Here is a 19135-nt window from a genome sequence, read left to right as displayed (position 1 = left end):
GTTTAGCACGTCTACTTCCTTTTTCCTGTTCTACGTCAGTGAACACTAGTACATAAATAATAAGTCTGGGTGAGTCAGATTGTTTTCTTAGAGCAGGGGTAACTGCTCTAAGATGGTTTTCCATTTTACCCTTCTACCAGGATCCGTTAAGAAGAGTTCCTCCCACCAGACCCTTGTCAGGGTGTGGTGATGGAACTCTTGGCGGGCTGCCGGGCTGGGACAGAAGGGGTCCTGCCCCTCCTACCTTTGAGGGGGTCGCGGCGGGGCTTTCCCGGGGGGCTGGTTTCGTCCCCAGCAGCTTCCCGTCTACGGAAAGCGTGGGGCTCATGAGCCACCCTCCCGGGATCCCCGGTTCCGAAGCCCTCGGGCTTGGGCTCAAAGGTTACCAAAGGCCGCCTCCGCCCAGAGGTCCTTCGAATTCCAACCCCGATCCCCAGGGTTTGGGCCGCAGCGGGGAGGAGCCCACCCATTCCCGGTGGGCGACTAGAAGCCGCAGAGGGAACGGCGCGGGCAGAAGCCGGACCCGGAGCGGCGCTGGAGGCCCGGCCCTTGCAACTTCAATCTTCCCAGCGACCCCCGGCGAAGACGGGGGCGGGCCTGCTCCGGGCAGCAAGTCGGTGGTGACCCGGCTGACCCAAACCCCTTGCGATGCCCGACTGCCTTGCCTGGGCAGTCACAGGGACCACGGCTGACCGCCGAGACGCTAGGCGGGCTAGAGAGGCCCGAACGCGTGGAGGGTAGCTAGGCGCTGCAGGGGCGGGCCGAAGCGCAGAGCGCACGCGCACGCGAGGCGCGCCGGGGTCTAAAGGACACCGAACGCGCGCGGAAGACGAAGCCGGAACGGACAAGAGCACAGGGCGCGTGCGCAGCAGCGACGGCGTCCGCAATGACTCCCCCACAGCGCGTTTGGGTGCTGCGGTGCTGCCGCTGTCACCTTTTCCAGGCGCACCAGGTGGGGCGGGCACCGGCCTCCCCCTCCTCCGGGCGCGGAGAGGGCGGGCAGGACTTGGCGGGGCCGCGGGGGGCTGGGCGTTCTTTGTGTGCCTTGCGGCCGCCAGGCGCGGACGCCGTCTCGTGCGGTTGCTTGGGTCTCCCGGATGCCGGGACTCCTGACGGTGACTGGCCCTGAGGACTGGGTTTTGCTGTCCCGCCAGAACGTCGTTCCGGGCTTTTTTTTTTTTTTTTAAGTTTCCGGCGTGATGGTTATAAGATGCGTAGAAACCGGGGGTAATGGTTTTTGCGGAGGCAGCCTCGTGGCTTCTTGTGGATAGTTGGGGAAAGCAGGTTGAGGATAGCCCCCTCCCAGAGCGGCTCGCTCTTAATTTCACTACGAGAGGGATTACTGTTTTTGAGACTGAGACACGACTTGGCGTGCCCTGCCGTCCAGCCCTTAGCTCCGTGGTGTCTCCCTCCCGGTGATGAGGGGCTGTTCCCCAGACGGTGAACAACCCTCGCATGGAGCGTTTTAAACAAGATACTCGGTATTTCCAAAAGGTACTGCTTCCTTGACTGTCAAGACGCAGGAGAGGGGATGTCACTTAACCTGTTTTCTCCTGGATTGCATTTCATCTTCCTGCTTGCTGTCACCTAATACTGCCGTCCAGCATACCTACTTCTTGACAGTTCTCACTTCCCCCTGGTTATCTGCTCGTCTGCTGTGTCCTGGAAAAGGATAACATCAAACTCACTCAAAATGAGTGTTTAAAAGTCAGATGCTCAGTATCACCTGTAAGCTTGCTAAGACCCCCCAAGGGCTACCAGGGGGCTCAGAAACTGTTTTTACTTCACTTTTTTGCACTGTTTTAGGAGTTGAGATTCAATGGAAATCGTTTCCATTTTTCAGTTATTACACATATGTAGTATGCATTCTTTTTTTTTTTATAAAGATTTTTATTTATTTATTTGACAGAGAGAGATCACAAGTAAATGGAGAGGAAGGCAGAGAGAGAGAGGGAAGCAGGCTTCTTGCTGAGCAGAGAGCCCGATGTGGGACTCGATCCCAGGACCCTGAGATCATGACCTGAGCCGAAGGCAGCGGCTTAACCCACTGAGCCACCCAGGCGCCCCTGTAGTATGCATTCTTACGGTCATTTTCAACTATGAGAAATTATTTGAAACTAAAGCGAGAAAAGAGTTAAGGGTAATTGCAGATGGGACCATTTCACACACTCTCTCCAGACTCCACACCCCTAGAGCTAGCCACTTGTATGTCCTTCCAGACCTTTTTTTTAAAGTGCATTTCTTACCTCCAGATGTACCCATAGAAAGCGGTATTTTTATGGTGTTTGAAGATAGGTGCTAGAGAATCAGAAGTGCTGAATCGGCAGATATGCCCACAAAAATTTGTAGTAGGTGCTTTAGGTGCTGCTGTCCTCCTTAGAATCCTTTTGGGTACTTCCCCAAGAAGACTGATTGTATTAGGATCATACTCATATTAATTTTCATATATCAACCCAGGCATCTTGATGTTAAGCATGCAGCTTCATTCCATTTTTTTAAAGCAACGTTGTGTCCCTTGATAACACTCTTTCTTGCTATTATAAATGGACTCTCCCATTACCTTTTCTAACTAGGTATTCACTTATGTAAAGGCTCTATTAACTTTATGTAAAGGCTCTATTAACTTTGTACTCAGCCCCACTCTATTTAATTGTCTTACTGTTCTTAGTACTTTTTCATTTGATTTTCTTGAGTTTTCAGGTAGATAAATCATATCTGGGGCACCTGGGTGGCTCAGTGGGTTAAAGCCTCTGCTTTCGGCTCAGGTCATGATCCCAGGGTTTGGAGATTGAGTTCCGCATCAGGCTCTCTGCTCAGCGGGGAGCCTGCTTCTCCCTCTCTCTTTGCCTGCCTCTCTGCCTACTTGTGATCTCTGCCTGTCAAATAAATAAATATTTTTAAAAAATCATATATATAATGTTATTTTTTCCCTCCTATCTGGTTTTCATACCTCATTACTTTTTCTTTCCCAATTCCATTGGCAGAAATTGAATAGTAATGGAGATTTTTGGCTTGTTCTTGATTTTCATGGGAGTGTTGGTAGTGATTTTCCAGTTTTAGAGCTGAATGTAAGGTGTTTTTTCATGTTAAGAGAGAACCCATTTAGTTAAACTTTTCAAGAATTGAAATTAAAGGTTGTGGAAGTAGTAGAGATCTACTTGACTTTGTTGCATATGGACAGCAAGTTTTTCCAGCACCATTTATTAAATAGTCTGTTTTTTCCTCATTCCTAAAATGCCACCTTTATAATATAGTAGCTTTTTTTTTTTTTTTTTTTTTACATATATGGTGATTTATTTTTAGGCTTCTATTCTTCATTGATTTTTAAAAATCATTATGATTCAGCTCCACCTGTTTTAAATAATCATCTAAGCCAAATTTCTGGAATTTCATTGTAGGAGAAAAAGGGTCTGAAGTGGACATGCAAAGCTTGTGGAGAGAAGCAGTCATTTTTGCGGGTGAGTCTTGAGAAACAGGGGTTCTAACAGCCATGCCAGAAAGCGGGTGGGACCCAGCCCTACAGAAGCGTGTTACTGTGGAGCCCCAGGATTCCAGTATTGGGACCAAGTTCGCTAGATCTAGAACTTTCGCCCCGTGGGTTCCTGTTCCTTCAGGAAGTGAACTGGATGGAGCAGTGGCTAGAAAGTTCCCTTCATTATTTATTCAGTTAGCAAGTATTTACTGAGCACCCTCTGTGTGCAGGCACAGGAGAAACAAGGGAAGGCCAAACTTTGTCGTTCTTGCCCTCACAGATCTGCTCACGTGGAAGAGAATCTGATGCACACACACAGGTTATTTAAAACTAGACTGAGGGGCGCCTGGGTGGCTCAGTAGGTTAAGGCATGTGCCTTCGGCTCAGGTCATGATCCCAGGGTCCTGGGATTGAGCCCCGCATCGGGCTCTCTGCGAAGCAGCGAGCCTGCTTCCCTTCCTCTTTCTCTGCCTGCCTCTCTGCCTACTTGTGATCTGTCTTTAAAAAAATCTCTTTAAAAAAATAAAAATTAAAAATTAAACTAGACTGAGAAATGCAAGGAGAAGGCAGGGCCTGTAAGGAGATGACCGGGGCCATCAGACCCAGCCGGTGGGTATGTGTCAGTGCGCACAGCATTCGGGTGAGGTGGGCTCAGTCAGGAAGTGGAGGCCGTTAGGAGACACTCGAGAGAGAGTGTATGGACTGAAGGAAGCTCGGGAAAAAATCTCTCACTGAGGCCACTTCAGTCCTTTGCAGGCGAGTTCCTGTTGCGCCACCTCATCTCTTCACTACCACCAACTGTCCTGCACCCTTTGCCTCACCGAGCCCTCGCTCACCTTCTCTGGCCCTTGATGCCACTTCTGCCTCAGCTTCTCATTCTCCTCCTCCAGCCGTAAAGCCTTTCCTTTCAGACCTTGAAACGGTCCAGCGCCGCACTCTCACAGCCTTTGTGCGTGTTGCTGCGGCTTCCCCCAGCTCTTCTCGTTTTCCTGGTTTAGATATTATGTCCGAGTGTGTTTACGTGAGTATCATTTATCTCCTGGAAGTTCAAGCTTCGCCGGGTTTGTTTACTGATAAACCCTCTCACGTAGCACAGTGCCTGGCATGATAAGTTTACTGGCTCACCCAGTAAATATTTGTTGAATCAGAAAATGACCAAGCCCACAGTGATTGGCATTTAGGCTGATTTTCGTTTTCATTGTTATGAACAGCTCTGCGGTGAAGCTTCCTACAAAGACCTCTTTCTTGACCAATTATTTCCTTAGGACAAATTCCTAGAAGTCAAATTGCTATTTCAAAGGATATCTTTTGACCAAGGTTCTTTTAGTTTCAAATAGAAAAAACAAAACAAAACAAAACAAAAAGAACACTTCAGGATGGCTTCAGCAAAATTAAAAAAAAAAAAAAAAAAAGGACTGGCAAGGTAACGGGGTATCTTGGGGCTTGCAAGGGAGGAGTTTCTTCCCTGAGCCCTTGAAGGACCAGCCCCAGAAACTACAAAGCTGCAGACGACGCAGGCATCATTTTTTCTTCCCCTGGTTTCCTTGCACCCAGATTCTCCCTGTATCTTCCTTCCCTGTTCCCTGCCTCCTCTCCTTCCTTTCCTCTCTCTCCCCAGATAGTTCACGGTGACATACTCCACCCACAGACCACAGACTCTCACTTCAAGCCAACTAGAGTGGCTGAGTCCCAATTAATAAACTGGGAGAAGCAATCTGATCAGCTCCGTTGACCCAGATGGCCACATCTGGTCAAGCCAACTGGGATGGTGGGAGTAGGGACAATCAGGTCATTGGTCAGCAGTTTAGTTGCTGAGGCCCACCCCGAAGACAAGGAGCGGGCTCGTGAGCTAGTGACTGCTGCTTGTTTTCCATGTCAGCATGTATTTCCAAATTCTGGAGGGGAGCTCCTCTCGCACCTCCGTGCCTGTGCAGTTGAGCCTGGCTTCCTGTAGGCTAGGCCACAGTGACACAACAGACAACAAAATGGTGGTAGCCTGACAGATAGAGTTGTCTCTCTTGTTCAATCCTGGGAGGGATTGAGAGCAACAGCGTGGCCATCCTTGGTGCCATCATGCAGGTACCCAGGCCCCCTTCATCTCAAGGTCTTCTTACTCCCCAAGGCCTGTCTCCTGCTGCCTGCGGCCACCGAGGGCCAAAAACAGGAAGGAGCTACACAGGAGGCTTTTAGGGGTCAGGCTTGGAAGTGGCTCACATCCCACTAGAAAGAACCTTGTCTCCTGGCCACCCTTGACTGCAAGGAAGACTAGAAAACGTTGTCCAGTTTGTGCCCAGATGAGGGGAGAAGGATTTTAGCATTTGGCTGTGGTCCCTGCCATTTATGCCAGATGTCAAGTAACGTCTTGCAAAGCTTTTTCATTTCGTTCTTCAGTTCCCCTCTCCCCCTCTCACTTGAACTTGCCCCAGCTGGGCTTTTATTCCCCACAGTGCAGTAAAAGGGCTCCTGTCAAAGTCAGCGGTGCTCTCCATTTGCTAAAAACAGTAGTGAGTTCTCAGGCCTCCAGGGACTTGACCTATTGGCAGCGTCTGTCACAGTTTGTCATTTCCTCCCCCTCAAACACTGTGTTCACTTGGACTTCCAGTCATCCCACTCCTAGTTCTCCTGCTGTCTCTCTGGCTGGGTTTCAGTCCTCTTGGCTAGCTCTTTCTAAGCTAGCCAACTTCTAAATTTGAGAATCGCTCTGGCTCTCAGTTTGTTGGCCTCACTCCCTTCGCGCTCTGAGAGGAGGTCATCTGACTGTTCTGGGATGTCTGTCTCGGACCCCACGCCCAGCCCTGAACCTCCCATTAAGGGCTCTACTGGTTCTTGGATAGGCATCCAGAGACCCCTTTCCAAACAGAAGGCCTCACCAGCCCCCACCCACCTGCTCTCCCACAGTCCTCCCCCTCACGTATGTGTTAGTTGTTTGGGCTTAAAACCTGGAGGATATCATGACTCGTCTTTTTTTTTTTTAAACACTCTTCGTCCAGTCCATCAGCAGATTTTGTCAGCTCTGCTTTGCGGATGCGCCCAGCCTGACCATTTGCTACTCCAGTGGTTGGAGCCACACCACTGTTGGTGACACCCCCTGCTACCCGCCCTGTTGCTGCGCACAGCCTGCCCTCAGCACTGCAGCCTCAGGTCCCACTAAAACGTGTGCAGGGCCAAGCCACTCTCCCCAGCCTTCCAGGTTAGAGCAAAATCTGTGGTCCTACAGACAGGGCCAAGTATGCCTGGTACAAAATGAAAATGTTAGGCCCCTTGTTCAAAAGCAGAAAAAAAAGCCATGAAAGGTACTAAAATAGTAAGTTTTTCCTTTCTTTCCTGGTCTCTCTTGACTCCTCATAATGTTTTTAATTTACTGTGGCATGTCTTCCTAAGTTAAGAAAAACCAGTATTTTAAATTATTAGCGTGAATTTTACCATTGGTATTGTGCAACACCAGTTTGTTTGTTTTTTTAAGATTTTATTTATTTATTTGACACAGGAGAGAGATCACAAGTAGGCAGAGAGGCAGGCAGAGACAGAAAGGAGGAAGCAGGCTCTCCGTGGAGCAGAAAGCCCGATGTGGGGCTCAATCCCAGGACCCCAGGATCATGACCTGAGCTGAAAGCAGAGGCTTTAACCCACTGAGCCACCCAGGCACCCCACAACACCAGTTTAAAATGCAAAGAGCATTTAGCTGTGAGCCAAATAACATAAGAGTGTTTACTGTATATACAGAATCATCCAGATTGTCCTCCTTGGGTTTTGGATCTCATACATGCCTATGTATTTCACTGTTCCCAAAACAGTGGAAATGCTGCACAAAATTAATTCAGCTTTTTTCTACTTAGTGATATGCACACATTCTGCCCACACTCCCCCTCATCAGCTCCCTGATGTGTAAGGAAGGACTGAGAGGGAAAGGAACGAGGGTCTCCCTTTCTTGCCTTTCCCTTCAGTGTCCTCCTTTTCAGCATCAGTGATCAGCTGTCTAGGCAAGTAACTGAAATAAAAGATATGACAGGGTTCCTTGGTCATCCGTGTATGTTTAGAATACCCTTGCCTTTTATCTGCATCTGAAGCAGATTCTTATTCTGTGGAAAGCCTGGCTTCTCAGGCTGTGGGTGCCCCCCATACTCAGGTGTAGACAGCAAACACTTAGCGTCTACACTCGGACTTTCCGTGAACACTCCCACATGTTTGTTGTGAGTCTGCTGGAATCCTGTGCTCCTGGGTCATTGAGCATGCTGTGAGTGAATAGTGCAGCAGAAAACCATGGGCGTGCATAGCGTGTGTATCCCTGCTTACAGACACGACCCATTGTCCCATGAGACTCCACTTAATGCAACACAAGTTCAAAGGTAAGATTATTAAGAATTTCAAATTAAAAAAAAAATGTTTTCAAGATGGCAGCAATAAAACAGGTCTCATGCCCACAAAGCCAGCTTGGCCTGTGGTAGGGACTACACTCAGACCTCACCTCCTGCCATTTTCCCTCAGACCACTCAGGTCTAGCCATGTGGCTGCCTTATGGTTCCCCCAAAGTGCCAGGCACAGGGCCCTTACTCTCGTGTCCTTTTCATTGCTTCTGTTGAATCCTACCCCCAGGTGCCTACATGGCTCTGGCCCTCATATTTTCCTGTTGTGTGCTCAGATGTCAGCCTAGTGATCTGTTCCCTGAAAACCCTATATAAAATTGTCTGCTCTGTCTCCACTCTACCCCTTTCATTGCCTTATTCTCCTGGGTAGTACTTCTCATCATCTGATGGCCACATAGTTATATGCTTATTGTCTGTCTCCTCACACTAGAATGTACACTCCAACATGACAGTGATTTTTGTCCACTCTTGTATTGTATTGTCCTTACCTGGTCCAGGGGCCTGGCACATAATAGGTATGCAATAAATGTTAAACAAATGATTGCTAGGTGGGAAAGAAAAGGTACTTCGTTGTATTTTGATTTATGTTCCTTTGATTATCAGTGAATAGTAAGTATCATATTGTATGTTTATTGGTGGTTCGTTTTACTTCTCTTCCAAATTTCTTGTTTACATTCAGTAACCATTTAGTGTGAGGTTTGGGGCTGAGTGTGTCTTTGATATGCAGAGTTCTGAGTGCTTTAGAAGGACAGCCAGAGGGGCACCTGGGTGGCTCAGTTGGTTAAGCGACTGCCTTCGGCTCAAGTCATGATCCCAGAATCCTGGGATTGAGTCCTACATTGGGCTCCCAGTTCCATGGGGAGTCTGCTTCTCCCTCTGACCTTCTCCCCTCTCCTGCTCGCTTGCTCGCTCTCTCTCTCTTAAAATAAATAAATAAAATCTTTAAAAAAAAAAAAAAAAAAAAAGGACAGCCAGATAGCCCAGAACTATTAGTTCCTGAGTTTAGTTTGTAAATAAACTACAAATAAATAAATTGTAAATAAACTACAAACTTTAGTTAGTTTGTAAATAAATCACTCCAGAAATAGTGGTCAGTCATCAGGATTTCTGCATGTTGCTTCTGGGCCTTGCAAAGTACAGCTTTCCACTTCCTGAGGTACATCACTAATGGATCTGTTTCTCAGCATTCCATCCACGTTTCTTAAACTTACAGTTTTTTTTTGTTTTTCAGACTTATGGTGAGGGCTCCGGTGCTGACTGTAGACGCCATGTCCAAAAATTAAATCTGCTACAGGGACAGATTTCAGAGATGGCATTCAGGTATAGTTGTTTGAGAAGGGGCTGGTTATCTTGTCTTGGCCTGCATTCACCTTGAATGGTTAGTGGAAGTAGAAGATGGAGAAATCCCTTAGATTTCCATGTGATGATTAGTTCCCCTGAAGGGTCTTCCCACTGAAAATAACTAAAAATGCTAACTGTAGTATTTTGAGTACCCTGATGAGATGGCAGGGAAGTAAATGAAATATCAGAAGTCAAAAATAAAGCAAAAGCCAAAGTCCAGAGAGTAAGTGCCTGAGCTGCTCTGGAGCTCCCATTTATATGGCTAGGAAGGGTGTGGGGGACAAAGACAAGGCCTATGGCCTGGTCAATGTGGGAGGGTCAGTAGGAGACCACCACCTACAGTTGAGTCCCCAAAATACTACACCCTCAGTGGATGAGCAAATGAACTAGAAATACACCCTTTCTGCAATGGGGAGCATGTTGGCCTTGGCATGGGGAATGGAACTATCTCTCTAGGAATTTATAAACACAAGAAAGCGGTCACGTGGCTTTTCAGCCTTTTACATGCTCTGTGTGAAAAGCCTCAAGCTGAGAATTTATTTTTAAATCGTCCAAGGAAGCAAAGGTAAATGCAGCGCCTTTGGAGCATACATCTTCAACCCAGGCCTGAAAGAATTTCTGCAGATAAAATTCCAGGAAGCATATACTCAGAGTTCAAAAATCATTAAACACTCAAGGAGATATGTCATCATGAGCAAAAGAGAACAGAAACAACAGAAAAGTGAGACCCACAGAGACTTCAGACTACAGAATGTATATTTGATACATTTAATGAGATAAAAGACAGTGTTGATAATATAAAAAGTAAAGGACTTCAGGCCACCTGGCTGGTTCAGTCAGTAGAGCATGCAACTCTTGATCTCAGGGTCATGAATTCAAGCCCCACATTGGGGATAGAGTGAAAAAAAAAAAAAAAAAAAGGAAGCAAAGGACTTTTAAAAATGCCCAAGTAGGTGACAGACAACCAGAAAGAGTTTATAGAAATGAAAAATATAATCATTGAAATTAAAAATTCAGTGGACAGGTTTAGCATTAAATGTAGCTGAAGAGACAATCAGTGAAATGGGAGCAAAATCTGAAGAAAGTATTCACAATGCAACACAGAAATAAAAAGACGGAAAATGTGAGTTGAGAAACATGGAAGCTACAGGGAAGAGTTCCAGTGAGAGAGAATAAAGAAAGTGGGGCAGAGGCAATATCTGAAGAGAAAAGACTAAAGCATTTTCCAGATTCATAGTCTTACATTCTTCGATTTAGGAAACAATAAATCTCAAACTGGATAACGTCATTATTTTATTTGCAAACAACATGGTTGTATATAAGGAAATCCTAATGAACTTATACAAATGCTACTAGAGCTAATATTTTACCAAGATCACAACAATACAAATTTAACATACAGGAGCACATGGGTGGGTCAGTCTGTTAAGCATTTGACTTCAGCTCAGGTCATGATCTCAGGGTCCTGGGATTGAGCCCTGCATAGGGCTCCATGCTCAGCAGGGAGTCTGCTTGTCCCTCCCCTGCTCCTGGCCTCTCCCCTAACTTGTGCAGTCTCTCTCTCTCTCTCCCCCTCATATAAATAAATAAAATCTAAAGAAGTCAATAGGTAAAATTAAATTATTTCTATATAAATGCTATGAGCAATTAGAAAAAAAAATTTTAAAGATTTTATTTATTTGACAGAGAGAGACAGTGAGAGAGGGAACACAAGCAGGGGGAGTGGGAGAGGGAGAAGCAGGCTTCCTGCTGAGCAGAGAGTCCAATGTGGGGCTCAATCCCAGACCTGGGATCATGACCTGAACCAAAGACTTAACCAACTGAGCCACCCAGGCACCCCGGAAAATTATTTTTTAAATCAAATACAATTTAGGACAGCATCAAAAAATTAGATATGTAGGGATAAATATAACAAAATATATGCAAGATCTGTTCAGTAAAAACTACAAAACATTGCTGAGAGAAATTAAAAAAGAGCTAAATTAACGAAAAGATATAACATGCTATGGATTGGAAAACTCAATATCACGAAGATTTCAGTTTATCTTAAATTGGTAGAGATAGCCTAATCCAAGTCAAAATTCCAGTGGGCTTCTTTTTTTTGCAAAAATTGACAAACTGATCCTATTATATAGAAATACAGTACCTTGGGGCACCTGGGTGGCTCAGCAGGTGAAGCCTCTGCCTTCGGCTTGGGTCGTGGTCTCGGGGTCCTGGGATCAAGCCCCACGTTGGGCTCTCTGCTCAGCGGGGAGCCTGCTTCCCTCTCTCTCTGCCTACTTGTGATCTCTCTCTCCCTGTCAAATAAATAAATAAAATCTTAAAAAATATATATATAGTACCTATAATTTACCAAGACAGAGCTGGAGGACTTGTGCAGCCTGGTTTCAAGATCTACTATAATGCTATAGTAATTGAGACAGTGCGCTATTGGTGAAAGGCTAGACATAGAGATAAATCAGAAGGTAAATGGATAAATAAATTACAGGTATGTTCCTGCAGTGGGATGATACAATATTCAAAATAACAGGCAAATCTCAGAAACATTGCTAAGTGAGAGAAGCCAGACACAAAAGTCTACATATTATAGGGATCAGTGGTTTTCTGAGGTAGAGGAGAATTGCCTCTAAAGACACATATGAGAATTTCTGGGGGTGATGAAAATTTTCCATATGTTGTCCATTATATCTCAATTAAAATTTTTTTTCTCAATCTTAATTGGATAATAGTTTCAAAGATATAATTCATCAAAGCTCATCTAACTATACACTTAAATTTTAGTGTATGTCCTACCTTAAGTTAATTTTTAAGGTTAAAAAAAATCTGCCCTTAGACACAGGAACATGATAAAATTACAGAACACAGAAGACAAAGGGAAGAGCTGAAAAGTAGCTGGAGAAAAGAGAGATTGCCTACAAAGGAACAGCAGAGGCCGAACTTCTCAGTGGTAACTTTAAAGCGAGAAGACAGACTGCTATCTTCAGACTGTTGAGAACTGTCCTTTGTTGGAGTTGAGTCCGTGAATCAGAAAGGTGAGCAGAGGTCTGGCCGGTAGCTGGTAGGACACGGCTCAAGTGAACGCCAGAGTATCAGCCCCATGGCCGGGTAGGTGTTGGATGTGCATGCTCCCGTTGCCTCTTTATAATCGCTCTGTGAAGATCATGGATGTCTGCGTACCAGTGAAGAAACTGAAGACCAGATGCCCACACTCGGCCGCTCACTGGAGAGAGGTCCCGTCTGATGGTTCGATGTAACCACCCTGTCCGACGTGGGGGGCGCGTGGCTTTGCTCCAGCCTCCGGCGCAGGCACAGTAAGTGTTCTCCTGGCCAGTCATGCCCCTCAGAGGCCATGGAGGCCATGGCCCCCCACTCTCTATGTGTCAAGAGGACCCTGCTGCCCCAGGGAGACTGGCAGAAGTCACTGTGACACACACACAGTGTCTATCCTCACTCATAAAGGTAGAACTCTGAAGACATACTTGTATAACTGTGCAGCGGACACCTCCTCGCCTTTGCTGACGGGAGGGACTCTGCTATAAGGCTTCCGCTGACGTTCCTCTATCCCAGACCCTCAGCAAGGCACGGGCACATGTCATCTCTTTCATCTTCATAGTCACCCACGCCATCTTGTGTTTGTGGAGAGGGAACTGGGGTACACTGACGAACCCAAAGTCACACTGTCACAGTGACGGGCAGTCACTTGCAAAGCCAGGATGCAAACACAGGTCTGTCTAGGTGAAGAGTCGGCCCTTTCTGCCCGTGTCACCTTTCTTGTTGATGGACGGCTTGACCAGCCTAAATCTGAACAACAAAGGGTCCCTCCTCGCAGGCCCTTCTGAACTGTTTGAGTATCACCAGATTACATCAAAACAACAGACATAAGATCCTAAGATCCCTAGAGCAGTCCTTGATATCCATTGTCAAGTATGCACATCCTGGCATCTCCATCTCCTTGCCCTTTGTCTCCCGGGTCATTTCACTAAGGACACATGTATAATCTTTCACTGAGGTCTCTGGAAGAACCTGGAAATGTTGATGAAGAGGAAAATGCGGGGCCCAGGCAGGCTGAGCGTGAGAGTGTGCAGGTAAGTATGTCCCAGAGGGGTTCTCTTGTTGGTCTTTTGTGCAACAAATGCTGTCCGTAACACACACTGGCTTAAAGCTGCAGGGAACACAAAGTAAACCCATCCCTTTGGTGAGGCTGGAGACAGCCGTGTGTAGTGGTTATTACGGGACTCTGAAAAGGGCGTTGTCTTTGGCTAGGAGCTCTCTGAACTTCACCTGAACTTCACCTCCTCGTGTTTCTCCCCATGGCCCCGTTGCGCTCTGGGCACACCTCAGCTAGGGGAAAGATGCTGTTGCAGAGTCCCTGGCTTTCATGTTCCCTTTCTCCAGACAGAGCCTCCCCATGGGGCCCCCATCCAGTTTTCTGCCCCAGTGCCCAGTAAAGTAGGTGCTCAGGCCATGGTGGGTGGGTGGTGTGTGTCAGAGCTTGAGTGACGGAGGAGGTGACACCATGGGTACACAGGGTGCTGTGGGTACACGGAACACTGTCCTGCCAGGGCCCGGGGCATGGGAACAGCTGTCAGAGGTTCCCCGCCCACCGGAGGACAGATCCCGTCTCTGCTCACAGAATCGCATTGGCAACGTCCTCCCTCTGCTGGCTTTCCATATTTTTTTTTTAGATTTTTTTTTTAAATCTATTTATTTGACAGAGAGAGAGATCACAGGTAGGCAGAGAGGCAGGTAGAGACAGAGAGGGAAGCAGGCTCCCTGCTGAGCAGAGAGCCCGATGCGGGGCTCAATCCCAGGACCCCGAGATCATGACCTGAGCCGAAGGCAGAGGCTTAACCCATTGAGCCACTCATGTGCCCTCCATATTTTTATTATAAACGGGAGTGTTGCTCATACGCCACTTTAACACAACTCTCACATGGTTGGCGCTCTGTTTCCGGTTTTGTCTGCTGAGGGACTCCATCTCACATCATCACGATTATGAGAAATCCTAGTTTGCGCCCCGGAGTTTTCACGTGTGTTGTTCCCTTGCTGTAGAGTCTGCAGTGATGCCCAGTATCTACAGAATATAGTGGAGGTACTTACCCCATGATGAATGGGCATGTAGATTATTTCCAGATTTTTGCTGTGGTGAGTTTTCACTCTGATTTATGTCACTTGGATGAGCCTTTTTGTGCTTTTGTCTTCCTTTGGAACCACTAGGTCCAGGAGCGTGGACATTTGGAAAGTTCCTTGATGAGTCGTGTCCAGCAGCTTTCCCACGCTCTGTGCCAGTGCACAGCCCCCAGTGTGCCATAGGACGTCCATCTCCCCATTTTCACCCCCCATCACACACACACACACAATGCCTTTCCTGGTGCCAGGGCAGATATGGGTCCTGAGAATAAACTTGCTTCCCAATCCTGCAGGAAAAACCCCAGTCCTCAGAGAACCGCTGGCTGAAGTATCTGGAAAAAGACTCGAAAGGGCTGGGGATGGAAGGAGGCGTGTGTTTCGAGAGCCCACCCTCGTCCAGGACAGAGAAGCCAGAGCCTTCCTTCAACACAGGCCTGCCTAAAAAAAGGTGCCGAGCTCGTCACTGATCCAGCCACCGCCCTGTCCCCACGGTGTCTCACAGGGAGTGACAAGTGGCCTCTGGCAGTCAGCAGCGTAGAGCAGCCTGGTGGGAGGTGCCGTCACCACCAAGCCCTTCTTGGCCTTGCGGGGTCCCAAGTGCTGCTGTGTGGTGGTCAGGGTCGGGTAGGATGCCAGCACAGGCGCCTTTTATGGTGCTCACATCCTTGTGACTGCACACAAAGTGCAGTGTGGCCAGGGTGGTTCTCGGTTCTGGGAGCTTGTAGCCTACAGCAGGGAAGACCTGACCTTTTGTAGGTCTGTGCTCCTCTAGTTTCCATGAGTCTTCGGAGACAGTACCTGGTCTAGAACCAGGGTGGCCCCTACAGGGCAAGTGATATTGGGAGTTAGATTCCAGTTCAAAGTAAGAACTTTCTAGCAACTACAAGCTCTGGGGCAGAGAAGTGGGCTGCCTTGGGTGTCATCGGGCAGCCTGCTCTTGGCAGCCGAGCAGAAGTTGAGCGGCCACCTGGGTGGGAGGCTGTATGGGAGGACAGGCCCCTACCTGTGCTGGGATGACCCCAAGTATGGTGACAGGACTGGATTCTTGGCAGTGCTTTCTCTCTACCAGGAAATGGAGCCAGAGCACAGGCCAGCCTCCACCCAGCCCTGATGTCCAGAACCTAGGTGATTCTGAGGTTACCTTGGAGCCCCAGAAGGTCAGTGATTAAGGACAGTGTTTCTCTTCTGGTCCCGGTAACCATGAAACACACAAAGAATTGCTAACTACCCGAGTGTTTTGTCTGCTCTGACTTAAACCATCCTCGTTCTCTGGCCTGACCATCTCCCTGCCATGCCGAGTCTCAGTGATGTGAGCTGCTGGGCACAAGGACAGCTTGTTGCCTTGGAATCAACCAAGGTTGAGCAGTAGGGCTTTTCTGAGTCAGGACCATTCTCTTCCCTTGACGTGCCGGGGCAGGTCTTTGTCTGACTGTCCAGCATGGGACCTGCCCCAGACTTCCAAAGAGCTGTTCTCAGCCTCGTCGTCACCCACCCAGGTGGTCCTTGTGCATCGAGGCACTGTCCTCACCTAGGACCTGCTCTTTTGTTTTTCTGTTTGTTTTTTAATTTAACAGAGATCGCAAGTAGGCAGAGAGAGAGGAGAAAGCAGGCTCCCTGCTGAGCAGAAAGCCCAGTTCAGGGCTCGATCCCAGGACCCTGAGATCATGACCTGAGCTGAAGGCAGAGGCTTTAACCCACTGAGCCACCCAGGCACCCCCCCCCGGTCTTGTTTCTATTTTCATTTTTGAAGTATGGTTGACAGATGATGGTATATTACTTCCAGGGGCACAACACAGTGATCTGGCAGTTTAGTACTTGAGTCCGTGCTCACCAGGCCAGTCATCGTCCATCGGCACACGTTGTTACAATATTACTGACTCTATGCCCTCTGCTATATTTTTCATCTCCTTACTTATTTTTCACCAGAAGTTTGTACCACTCAATACCCTTCATCTGTTTTGCCCATCCCTTCGTCCCCTTCCCCTTGGGCCACCACCGGTTCTCTGTACTTATGAGTTCTTTTTTCTGCCTGAGTAATATTCCATTATGTAGGTACACACCACATCTTCTCTTTCAATTCACCCATCAGTGGACACTTGGGCTGCATCCCTATCTTGGCTGTTGTAAATAATGCTGCAGCAAACATAGGGGTGCGTAGATCTTTTCAACTAGTGTTGCTCTCATGGGTAATGAAATTACTGGATCATATGATTTTCTATTTTTAATTTTTGGAAGAAATTCCATACAGTTTTCCTCAATGGCTGCACCAATGTACATTTCCACCAACACTGCACAAGAGTTCCCTTTCTCCACATCTTCCCCAATACTTGTTATTTCTTGTCTTCTTGGTACTACCCATTCTGACAGGTGTGAGGATAATCTCGGGGTTTTGATTTGCAGTTCCCTGATGGTGAGTGATGTTGAGCATCTTTTCATGTGTCTGTTACCTATCTGTATCTCTTCTTTGGGAAAATGTCTATTCAGGTCCTCTGCCCATTTTTTAATTGGATTATTTGGGGTTTTGGTGTTTATAAGTTCTTTATATATTAAGGATGTTTTCAGGTACATTGTTTGTGAAAATCTTCTTCCATTCAGTATGTTGTCTTTTCATTTTGTTAATGGCTTCCTTCACTATGCAAAAGCTTTTTATTTTTATGTACTCCCAGTATTTTATTTTTGCTCTTGTTTCCCTTGCCTGAGAAGACATAACCATAAATACGTTGCTAAGGCCAATGTCCAGCAGCTTACTGGCTATGTTTTCTTTTAGGAGTTTCATGGTTTCATTTCTCACATTTAGGTCTTTTTTTTTTTTTTTTTTTTTTTAATTTATTATTTATTTGACAGAGAGAGATCACAAGTAGACAGAGAGGCAGGCAGAGAGAGAGAGAGAGAGGGAAGCAGGCTCCCCGCCGAGCAGAGAGCCCGATGCGGGACTCGATCCCAGAACCCTGAGATCATGACCTGAGCCGAAGGCAGCGGCTTAACCCACTGAGCCACCCAGGCGCCCCACATTTAGGTCTTTAATCCACTTTGAATTTATTTTCTCATATCATGTAAGAAAGCGGTCCCATTTTCTCACCACCTTTCATTGAAGAGACTCTCTTTGGCCCATTGTATATTCTTGCCTCTTTCATCCTTGATTATCTGGCCATAGAATTGTGGGTTTAATTCTGAACTTTCTGTTATGTACCATTGATCTATGTGTCAGCTTTTTATGCCAGAACCATTCTGTTTTGATTACGATACCTTTGTACTATATCTTGAAATCTGGGATAGGTATTTTTCTTTCTCAAGTTTGCTTTTGCTATTCAAGGTCTTTTGGATCCCATACAAATTTAAGGATTATCTGTTCGAGTTCTGTGAAAAATAGTATTGGTATTTTCTTGTGGATTGCACTGAATTTCATAGAATGCTTAGGGTAGTATGGACATTTTAACTATATTGGCCCTTCCCATCCATGAGCATGGTTTATCTTTCCATTTGTTTGTGTCATCTTGTTTCTTTCATCAGCATCTTGGTTTTCAGAGTATGGACCTTTCACCTCCTTGGTTAAATTTATTCCTAAGTATTTTACTCTTTTTTTTTTAATTTATTTATTTGAGAGAGGCAATAGCAAGAGAGAACACGAGGTGGGTGGGGAGAGGGAAAAGCAGGCTCCCTGCCCAGTGCAGGGCTCCATCCCAGGATCCTGGGATCATGACCTGAGCCGAAGGCAGACGCTTAACCAAGTGAGCCAGGCCTCCCTTTTTGTTTTTTATTTTTGTTTTTTTTTTCTTTTTGCTATTTCGTTATTAGTGTATAGAAACACAACAGATTTCTGTATATTCATTTTGTAACTTCACTGAATTCATTTATCAGTTCTAGAAGTTTGTAGGTGGAGTCCTTAGGGTTCTCTGTATAAAGTATCATGTCACCTGTAAATAGGGAATTTACTTCTTCCTTACCAATTCAGATGCCTTTTATTTCTTTTCCTTGTCTGACTGCTGTGATAGGACTTCTAGTACTGTGTTGGATAGAAGTAGTGAGAGTGGACATCCTTGTCTTGTTCCTGAGTTCTTAGAGGAAACGCTTTCACTTCTGTGCCATTTGGTATGGTGTTAACTATGGGTTTGACATCTGTGGCTGTTATTATGTTGAAGTATGTTTCCTCCAAACCCATTTTGTTGAGAGTTTTGTTTTTTTTTTTTTTATCCTGAGTAGATGCTGTATTTTGACAGATGCTTTTTATGCATCTGTTGGGGTGACTATATGGTTTTTATCTTTAGTCTTGATGCGATATGTCCCATTGAATTGCAAATATTGAATGACCCTGGTGTAACTGGAATAAATCCTGCTTGATCGTGCTGAATGATCCTTCTAATGTATTACTGAATTTGGGTTACTGAGATTTTGTTGACGATTTTTGCATCTATGTTCATTAGGGATTTTGGTCCATAATTTTCTTTTTACATAGTGCCTTTTCTGGTTTTGGTATCAGGGTGATGCTGGTAGAAGGCTCATAAAATGAATTTAGAAATTTTCTTTCCTCTTCAATTTTTTGGAGTAGTGTAAAGAAAATAAGTATTAAGTCTTTAAATGTTTGCTAGAATTCACCTGTGAAGCCTTCTGGTCCTGGACTTTGGTTTGTTGGGAATTTTTTTTATTACAAATTCTATTTCATCACTACTAATTGGTCTGTTCAAATTTTCTATTTCTTCCTGATTCATTTTTGAAAGATTTGTTTCTAGGAATTTATGTAATGCTTCTAGGCGGTCCAACTTGTTGTCATATAATTTTTTAATGGTAGTCTCAGAGTCTTGTGTTTCTGTGATGATGGTTGCTACCTCTC

General features: G+C 46.1%; 1 protein-coding gene across 8 annotated transcripts in view; it reads left to right on the top strand.

Moving 5' to 3' along the window:
• The first annotated feature begins 767 nt into the window (after positions 1-767).
• MRNIP (MRN complex interacting protein) overlaps positions 768-19135 on the top strand; it is a 24932-nt gene continuing 6564 nt past the window's right edge. The window contains exons 1-7 of one of the 8 annotated variants that reach the window (XM_047730235.1): positions 768-952; positions 3399-3458; positions 9068-9156; positions 13187-13262; positions 14601-14755; positions 15377-15464; positions 16708-16717. In XM_047730235.1, coding sequence (XP_047586191.1) covers positions 887-952; positions 3399-3458; positions 9068-9156; positions 13187-13262; positions 14601-14755; positions 15377-15464; positions 16708-16717 — 544 coding nt within the window. In that variant the 5' untranslated portion in view covers positions 768-886. The other 7 variants (XM_047730236.1, XM_047730228.1, XM_047730230.1 and 4 more) reach the window with 7 other exon arrangements.

This window comes from Lutra lutra, chromosome 5, assembly GCF_902655055.1.
Source record: "Lutra lutra chromosome 5, mLutLut1.2, whole genome shotgun sequence".
Taxonomy (NCBI): Eukaryota; Metazoa; Chordata; class Mammalia; order Carnivora; family Mustelidae; genus Lutra; species Lutra lutra.
The sequence above is the reverse complement of the archived record's forward strand: the minus strand, read 5'-3'. Positions and strand labels throughout refer to the sequence as shown.